Source organism: Coregonus clupeaformis, chromosome 7 (assembly GCF_020615455.1).
Source record: "Coregonus clupeaformis isolate EN_2021a chromosome 7, ASM2061545v1, whole genome shotgun sequence".
Taxonomy (NCBI): Eukaryota; Metazoa; Chordata; class Actinopteri; order Salmoniformes; family Salmonidae; genus Coregonus; species Coregonus clupeaformis.
Window position 1 is genome coordinate 34,903,395 of NC_059198.1, and position 10,064 is coordinate 34,913,458.

The 10,064-nt window shown below is 41.2% G+C and overlaps 1 protein-coding gene across 1 annotated transcript in view; it reads right to left on the reverse strand.

Annotated features, from left to right (window-relative positions):
• Positions 1-5,627: 5,627 nt before the first annotated feature.
• LOC123491226 (sarcoplasmic reticulum histidine-rich calcium-binding protein-like) overlaps positions 5,628-10,064 on the reverse strand; it is a 7,199-nt gene continuing 2,762 nt past the window's right edge. The window contains exons 2-6 of the mRNA XM_045221363.1: positions 9,492-9,724; positions 9,090-9,158; positions 7,934-7,985; positions 7,736-7,772; positions 5,628-6,124 (exon numbers count right to left, since the gene is read on the reverse strand). Of these exons, the coding sequence (XP_045077298.1) occupies positions 6,091-6,124; positions 7,736-7,772; positions 7,934-7,985; positions 9,090-9,158; positions 9,492-9,724 (425 nt within the window). The 3' untranslated portion in view covers positions 5,628-6,090. The remainder of the gene's footprint in view (positions 6,125-7,735; positions 7,773-7,933; positions 7,986-9,089; positions 9,159-9,491; positions 9,725-10,064) is intronic.

The following is a 10,064-nucleotide window of genomic DNA, read 5'->3' on the forward strand; positions in this document are numbered from 1 at the left end:
AGAATGTGAGGAACCGTGTAGTTACTGTGCAAGGAAAGGGCACCAGTTAAGAAACTGTAGGCAGAAGGGGAAGAGAGAAATCAGGAGTCCTCATGACCTGGCTGTTTGGTTGTTGTTTTTTAATTGGGGTTTTCAAATAAAAAACAACACACCTAGTATGATGTTTATAAAGCCTTGTTGTTTCAATTTTGGGGGGTTTTCAGCAGGTCAAGGGTGATAGGTCTTAGAGGAGCACACAGTGAATTTTATGGAGTTTTTTAGGTTTTGGCTGAGTTTGGGGTATATATGATTTCTTATGAGAATGAATGTCATGAGGATTAATAAACACTTGGGATAAGTAACATTTATTAAATATTTAGAATAATGGTAATGTTTGGTATACTATGGGATGGAATTTCAATTGCCTCTGAACTCTGTTTTAACTTTCTGGTGTTAATTAATCATCCACAATGGTAAATTCTAAAGGCATGAGAGGAGGACTTTAAGATAGTTTATTTTACCAATAAATAAAAATAAGGGATGGCAATTGGATGATAAATTACCAATATTACCTAAGTGATTGTTAGGTAGGTGATAATATTGACACATGGGCAGTGACATGTGTCAAAAGGAGGGATGGATGGTAGAACAGATTAGACAACACTTTGTGGCATATGGGATTACTCATTATAAAAAAATATATATATAAAATAAAAAATGTTCAAGATGTGTTATCTGTGCTCAAAATAATCACCAGGGCAGACAAAGGGCACCTCAGGGTGTAAGGGATCGGGGGTTGGCTGGGTCTAGACAGAGTCTGACACTTCCCCGATCTACAGAGAGGGGGAGTCATCAGACTCGATCTAGTTCACCTGAGTTCTGAGCACACCTGTCCGTAATTAGGGTAGGATATAAGGTGTGCTCAGAAGTTCAGTCGGTGCGAGGTATTGTTCCTTTGTGACTTGCTAAGCGTTTTGTTCCGAGAGAGAGAGAGAGAGAGAGTTTGTTGTTTTGATTACCCGTGTATCCGACCTGTGCTTTGTTTGACTCCCCGAATTGCTTAATCCTCTGCTTGTCTACCCCAGTGATTACCGTGCTCTGATCCTGTGCCTGTGCCCTCGACTACGACTAAGCCCGCTCCTTTGGTACCTCTGCCTGTCTATGCCTTGCCCGGTTTTGACCACAGCCCGCCCGACCACGATTAAGCTATACCCTTGTCTGTACTCTAATAAAGCATCGCTATTCTGCGATTGGATCTTACCACTCTGTCCGAGTATTCATTACACAGGGTGAGTATCCTCCGGCTAAGTACCCTTTCCAGCAATTGGAAATGGATTTTATAGAGTTATCACGGAGTGAAGGGAAGACATTTAGAGTAACCCCAGATAAAGATGGGTTATCCCCCTTTGAGAAAGTGTTTGGAAGACCTTACAGAATGCCACAGTTGGCAGGACCAGACAGGCAGACATAGAACTAGAGAGCACCCTAGCAGAACACGTGAGAAGGTAGTTTATTAACCACACCTGTATGTCAGAGGTTTTGTGCCCCACAGGTGAACTAAAGGAGAAGGTGACCCACTCTATCTAACCAGGAGACTAGGTGTGGATCCAGTCCCTAAAGAAGAAAAACTGGAAGCAGGCCTGTTGGGAAGGGCCCTACCAAGTCCTATTAGATCCACCTGGGTGCATGTCACACACGGCAAAAAGGTAAACCCTGTTACACCTGACGAACAAACACAGAGTTAGGAGAAAGAACCGATCACCACTAGGGCTCGGGGGTTGGCTCCTTAACGAAGATTCCCTTACCCTGTCTGATCATCCCTGTGTGAGTTCGATAGAAGGTAAAGCAATGGGTTGGCCTCTGGCGTCTGACATCTTCTCAGGGTGAGGGTGGGGATTCACAGGTCTCCTGACGGTAGGTAGCTGTCTGATTGTGGAGGCCATATTCCTAACACACTCAGACCCTCCTGATCCGCCAGAAGTAGTAGTTAACCTAACAACAAGTTGATAAAATAATACCTTAACACAGTCTATGAAGGCATAGGAGACATCTAGACGTAGAGAAAGGGGAAGTACTAGGGACTGTAGGGAAGGACATCACCATATGTATGTCACCATGTACATCCTGGGACTATGTAGTTGCTCATACCAAGCGGGGGGGATATGTCAATCTCCATACACAGTTTAAGGACAGGTGTAGTATTGTGAAAGTAGGGAATTACCAGAAAATGGCAGTGCGACCCATATAAGGGTAGGTGCTGTCTGAAAGTCTGAATTACGCTAAAACAGGTTACAGACCTGAACAAGTGAGATATCCTCTTCAACTGGGGCACCCTATAGAGTAAACCTCTCTGAGGGAGGTAGTGAGACCGGGGCTGTGGTGAAGATAGTGCAAACTATAGACCTGAAGGAAGTCGTACAGGTGGAAACGGGGTATAGAAATCTTAACCTGTGGTTGGAATGGATTCAGTATACGGCAAGAACTATGTCTAAAGAGGACTGTTTTGCCTGTGGGACAGCCAAACCAGGGTTAACAACTACTCCGTTCCCCTTGACAGGCTTTGACTCTCTGTCAGGTTTATCCTCCATGCAAGCCACCTGGGAATGTGGTGAAAGAGTCTTATGGTAACTTGCACTATCTGTTTCCCCCAATAACAAAGTCATCCCGACCTGGGTTGCCTCCGTTTGAAGTCACAGGGGAGTCTTATAGTTTTTCTAGGACTAATAAGATAGGATACAGGGTAAGGCATCTTAGCTCCTGCTCCCACACAGAGAATATCACAACTAAAAGAGACCATGACTAATCTCTCCTCTTTGTTGCAGCCAGAGGATTTTAGGAACCAAAACCAGGCCCGTGCTGACATCTGATGGTTGTGTGGTGATAACTGATTATGAACTCACCTACATACGCAAACAATCAAACGTGTCAGAGACTGGTGAGTTGTCACGTAGAAAGTAGAACCTCCTCCCGGGATCCTTTGATGAAAGGATATATATATTGATGGGATAGGAGTACCTCGAGGGGTTCCAGAACAATTCAAAGCTAGGAATCAGATCGCAGCTGGGTTTGAATCAAGTATTTTCTGGTGGTCAACAATTAATAAAAACGTAGATTGGATAAATTATAAAGATTTATAAACCACACTCGTGATGCAATAAAGGGATTAGCTGAGCAGACAGCGGCAACTAGCTTAATGACATGGCAGAATATAATAGCTTTAGATATGCTTTTGGCTGAGCGGGGCGGAGTTTGTGTTCTGTTTGGATCTATGTGCTGTGCTTTCATCCCCAACAATACAGCACCGGACGGGTCCGTGACCAAAGCGCTTCAGGGACTCACCACGCTGGCAAACGAACTGGCTGAGAACTCTGGTATTGATAGCTCCATAAACGGTTAGTTTGATAACATATTTGGTAAATGGAAAACTATTGTTGTAACTATTCTGGGTGAAGTTATAGCTTCTATGGGTATACTTGTTCTTTGTGGATGTTGTCTTATTCCCTGTGTCTGAGGGTTGGTGAGCAAGGCGGTTTCCCAACAGATGGTGAGATACTGCCCAATCCCGGACTCCGACTGAAGGATATGACCTACCAGGCTTGGTGGAGGACGACGACGATCCAGATAATTTGAGACTGGATGTTTTCCTAGAACTATAAATCTCTAGTTTAAAAGTTATTGTAATGATCTTTTGTGTATTAAAGTCTCATTTTAAGTATGATGTACTAGTTACCATTGCTAAAAAGTAACGTTATGCTTTTAATCATGGGGTAACCCTGATGAACCTGTAATGTTTTAATATGCAAACCAACTTATATACTTCAATGTATGATATGATTTGGTCATGCCACAATTGTATTGCAGGGTCAGAAAATAGAAAGAAATTGTAGTTTAATGATCGTATCTAAACCCATTCAATGTGCTTAATTCTAAGTGTACTAGACTACTAAAATGGTATTATTCAAGAAATAAGTTGTTTAAACTAATAAACATGTCCAAGAAGGAATGATGATACTTTGATGGTTTGACAATAGGCCTACAATTCAAAATAGCTTTCCAGAATTTTCAAATTTGTTTTCAATATAGAATTTAATTTGCCTGCATCTTTTTGGACACTAATATCACATAAGATAATTCATGTGGGACTAATTCACCACCTGAGGAAGTTGTTAGTTCGCCAACTCTAAATATAGCCTAATTATTGCTGATAGTTTGCTTTGTAATTGATAGCCTATTTAACAGTAAATCTAATGTAGCCTATAGGCCTGTGCACTCACTGTGAATGGCTGACTTGAGTACCCTTCGCTCAATATAAGCTGATAAATAAAATGTTGACCAACAGAAAGCTTGGTACCCTCTTCTTTTCAACATTAACGTGTTCAAAACAGTGCTTTAAATGTTGCGCAATCAGAAAGTATTTTCTCTCCCACTACTCGGAGACAGAGTGAAAGTACACTGTAAATAGGCTACAAACTAAGCATCAAGCAGCAACTCTATGGAGTCCAGACAACTGTCTGATTGACCAGTGGTCCAGGTGTAAATGGTATGGCAGCCTTACCTATTCATTCAATCAATTGGAATACAAAAGAAACCATCCACCCTTGATTGGCGATCAGCAGGACAATAGAATTTTGCCGAGTTGAGAGCATGTGAGAAGTCTTGAGGGTGCGCGAAATGACAGCAATGCTGACAAAGTAAAATTTTCCTATTGATGTTAGATGAAGTAATCCTAAATGTAATCAGATGTTTTTAATACATTAACTGTAATCCCAATGACCATTTTTTAAAGTAATCCGGGCTGATTAGTGACTTCATTTTTGCAATCGGATTACATAATCCCCATTACATGTAATCCGTTACTACCCAACCTTGCCTATGTGAATACCACTATATTAGAGGTATGTTCAAATGTTATGTAGTAATAGTATTCGACCCCAACTATGTTGACCTGTGAAGAACAAAGAAATATACTGAACAGACATATAAGCGCAACATGAGTTACAGTTCATTTGAGGAAATCAGTCAATTGAAAAAAATTCATTAGGCCCTAATCTATGGATTTCACGTGACTGGGAATACAGATATGCATCTGTTGGTCACAGATACCTTTAAAAATGACTCAAATGCATTAAGAAGGAAAGAAATTCCACAAATTAACTTTTAACAAGGCACACCTGTTAATTGAAATGCATTCCAGGTGACTACCTCATGAAGCTGGTTGAGAGAATGCCAAGAGTGTGCAAAGCTGTCATCAAGGCAAAGGGTGGCTACTTTGAAGAATCTCAAATATATTTTGATTTGTTTATAACTTTTTTGGTTACCACATGATTCCGTATGCGTTATTTCATAGTCTTGATGTCTTCACTATTATTCTACAATGTAGAAAATAGTAAAAATAAAGAAAAACCCTGGAATGAGTAGGTGTGTCCAAACTTTTGACTGGTACTGTATATTCTACTCAATGACAGTCAATAATTTACACTGTAAGACTATATTCCCCATTACAAAATATGACTCTTCCAATTGAAGCTGAAATGATAAAATACCCAATGTTTTGTCATATCTGCCAATATATTCTGTTCTATTATAGCCTAATTCTAGCTGCATTTCCAGTTGATATGACAGTGCACATAAAAACATTACAGCACATGTTTAAAACTTTCCCTTTAGTTTATTTCATACAACCCCACTGTGTTCAAGAAACACAGATATGACTTTAAAATACGAATGCATGTTCCTGAGAAGAATACCATAAACCTGTCATCTAACAATAATACACAAATAGCTCAATTAAAGTTATTCTCATTACAACTTCTATAGGCTATCCATTATATCCAATATGTGTATCAAATCAAATCAAATTGTATTTGCCACATGCGCCGAATACAACAGGTGTAGACATTACAGTAAAATGCTTACTTACAAGCCCATAACCAACAATCCAATCTATACAATATCTCTATATCCAGTGTGCATGTTTGTGGTGTTCTCAGTCAACAACAAAAAAGACAGAAAATAACTTAGAACTATTTGAAAATAATGACAGTGAATCTAAGAGATAATACAATCCCTTGGTTGCAGCATCTTTCTTGGCCACATGGTGGCGACAGGGGCTTATTTGTCAGCTTCGAAGACGTCAGCTACAGTCCTAATTGATAAAGAGAGACAAGTGGTTGTTGGTTTATGTTCCATGAATCTTTGATTTTACTGTGCGTCAGTCTTCACATTTCTACTCACACGGGTAGCCCTAGTGAAAGGATCACAGGGTGAGGTGCAGGTGAATTTAGGTGTGATAGCTTGCCATTTGGATTTGCCAACTATATATATTTTTCTCACCAATCTACACACAATACCCTATTATGACAGAGTGAAAATATGTTTTTAGAAATGTTTGCAAATGTATTGAAAATTAAATACAGAAATATCTCATTTACTTAAGTATTCACACACCTGAGTCAATATTTTGTAGAAGCACCTTTGGCGGCGATTACAGCTTTCAGTCGTCTTGGGCAGGTCTGTATCAGCTTTGCACATCTGGATTTGGGGATTTTCTCAAATTCTTCCTTGCAGCTTTTCTCAAACTCTGTTAAGTTAACGTTCCTGTTGGAACATGAATCTTCGCCCTAGTCTAAGGTAGTTTGTACTCTGAAGCAGGTTCTCATCAAGGATTTGCCTGTAATTGGCTTAATTCATTGTTCCTCTTTAGCCGTACCAGTCTCCCAGTCCCTGCTGCTGAAAAGCATACCCATTGCATGGTGCTGACACCACCATGCTTCACGGTAGGTATGGTGTTAGACGGGTGATGAGCTGTGCCTGGTTTTCTCCAGACATAGCGCTTTGCATTCAGGCCAAAGAGTAAATATTTTGTCTCATCAGACCACAGAATCTTTTGCCTTATGATCTCAGTCTTTCACTTTTTTTGCAAACTCTATGCGTGCTGTCATGTGCATTTTTCTCAGGAGTGGCTTCCGTCTGGCCACTCTCCTATAAAGCCCAGATTGGTGTAGTGCTGTAGAGACTGTTGTCCTTCAGGCAGGTTCTCCCATCTCAGCCAAGGAACTCTGTAGTTCTGTCAGAGTGGTCATTGGGTTCTTGGTCATCTCCCTGACCAAGGTCCTTCTTGCCCGGTTGCTCAGTTTGGTCAGACAGCCACCTGTAGGCAGTTCCATATGTTTTCAATTTCCCAATGATGGAGACCACTGGGCTCTTGGAAACTTTCAACACTCTAGAAATTGTTTTATACCCTTCCCTAGATATATGCCTCATCACAATTCTATATGAGAGATCTACGGACAGTTCCTTGGACTTCATGGTAATACAATTGCAAATATTTCTAAAAAAATGTTTTCTGTTTGTCATTATGGGGTATGTTGTGTAGATGGGTGAGAAAAACAATCAATTTAATATATTTTGAATTCAGGCTCTAACACAACAAAATGTGGAATAAGTCAAAGGGTATGAATACTTTCTAAAGGTCTTTCTAGCTACTTCCCTCGCCGTAACGTTAACAGAACTGCGAGAAAGCAGTGCTCGGCAGGCGGGGGCGAAAGACACTGTGTACCGATGTACTGATACAGCTGCCCAGTGGGAAGCACCTCAGGTCGGCAGGCACCTAGATACAACACCGGTGTGTACTGGCTTGTCGTTGTGCTTCCCGAAGGCAGTAATGTTAACTAATTGGCATGTCACTGGAATGTTGATAGCTCACACTGAGGCATTCAAAAGGTGTTATGTCACTGTGAAAGTGTAACTGTCTTACTTATAGATTGATCCAGTCAGCTCGTCCAGAAAACCACCTTGGGGAGTAAAAACATACAGTTAACCTGATGTTTCTGCTGCCTGGCTTTCAACCCCAAACATTCCTCTAATAGCAGCTAATGACATGTCAACTGTTTTTTTTGCAAGCAATTCATACAATCATTCTTTATCAAACAACAGTCCCACACCCCTGTCTTACCTGGTTGGCAAAGAGTGCTGCAAATGGGACACACGTAGCAGAAGTTGCATATCTAAAGAAAGAAGCAGAAAAAGGGTAAGCCATCAGAGAAGGATAGGGAATAAAGGAGGATATAACTGGAGGGAGGAGCTTCTCTGATCTGACTTTGTCATTGCATCATAACCAGCCCTCTTGATGTCAAAAATCATCATATTAAGATCAGGTTCCTACTTCCGAGGAGCATGCGAACGCAAAATTAGAGTCAACTGATCGTTATGATAAAAAGTGAACCCCACTATCAAATTATCTTTCGAGAGTCACCCAAGTCCTACAGTCACAGACGTCATCATTATTTACAACGCTCTCACCAGCCACTGTCCTGATTACAGGCATTGTCCTGATTATTACAAGTTATGCAGTAGTAATCATAACAGAGTTATGTGGTTGTCAGGATGTCTTTCAGTGTAGACAGCTGCACTGCATAGAGGCCCGCATGCCAAAGGAGGGCTCTGCCCAAGTCACTATATCTAGATCATATCTGATTTCTGCTTAGTTCAAGGGTAACAGTGAGGTTTGATGATGATTTGGTCAGCTTGGTTTTGACTAGTCTCTCGTCTCACAGCCGCTGTATGGAGCGTGCAAAGCGTACAGAGCTCCCTGAGTTTTGAGAGACTAGGTTTTGACTGGCTCTGTCTAGGACCTGAAGACTTGTGTTAACTTCCCAAGCTAATTATAATGCACAGTCTTGTGGTGCACAGATGACCCGGGTTCAAAATCCAGTCAGTCACATTTTCATACTGTCTACACTCAGAAAAAAAGGTTTCCAAAAGGGTTCTTCGGCTGTCCCTGTAGGATAACCTTTTTTTTGGTTCCAGGGAGAACCCTTTTTGGTTCCAGGTAGAATCATTTGTGGTTCCATGTAGAAAGGGTTCTACAATTGGAACCCAAAACGGTTCTACCTAGAATCAAAAGGGTTCTACCTAAAACCAAAACGGGTTCTACCTGGGACCAAAACGGGTTCTCCCTGGAACCAAAAAAGGGTTCTCCCTGGAACCAAAAAAGGGTTCTCCCTGGAACCAAAAAAGGGTTATCCTACAGGGACAGCTGAATAACCCTTTTGGAACCCTTTTTTCTGAGAGTGTAGGTTACTAGTGGTTGAATGGGAAGGTCATCTTACCTGGCAGGTGTCACAGTGCGCCGACTCATCTCCCTCTGCACATGGGCACTTGTCGCAGGTGTCACAGTGCTGAGAGAGAGATAAAGAGATTGGAGAGAGAGGGAGAGAGAGATAAAGAGATGGGGGAGAGAGGGAGAGCGAGAGAGAGATAAAGAGATGGGAAGAGAGAGAGAGAGAGAGATAGAGAGAGAAAGAGAGAGATAAAGATATGGGAGAGAGAGAGAGAGAGAGAGAGAGAGAGAAAATGTGAGGGAAAAGAAGAGCGAGGGAGAGAGAGAATTTTTGCCATTTTTAACAAGGATGGGGGAAACCCTATTAAAAGGGTGAAAATTGTTTTAGCAATAAATGGAACCACATCCACAAACACCAAACTGGTGTTTCTATCTAGATGGTGAGACCTACCTCACAGTATTCACAGTATGAACAGAGGGATCCTTTGTGATACAGGTGGCCGTCATTGTCCTCTTCCTCATCCTCCTCCTCCTCATCATCATCGTCATCATCATCATCATCATCATCATCGTCATCATCATCGTCATCAGCTGCAGCCGGTACATCATCATCGTCGTCATCATCATCATCATCGTCGTCATCATCATCATCATCATCATCATCATCATCGTTACCGTCAGCGTCTGTAAAATAAGTTGTTAATTCCCATCATAACACGTATGTGTTTTCTGTGATCGTGTTTATTAATGTATTTTTGTTTTTGTAGCAAGGAGATAGTGTAACAGAATGGCAGTGTAGAGTTAATTCATACTGTACAAAACCTAATTTCCTACATACAGTCCCACATGCACTCACTAGTTCTACACGCTCATATACTGTAGACAGACACAAATTCTAACTACATACACAAACCAGTACAAAGTACAGACTACCTCACAGAACATGCTTGGTAAACACAAATACACATAGGTAGAGTATAATCAAACGCCCATAAAGAAAAGTCCAATCATTTTAAAGATATAT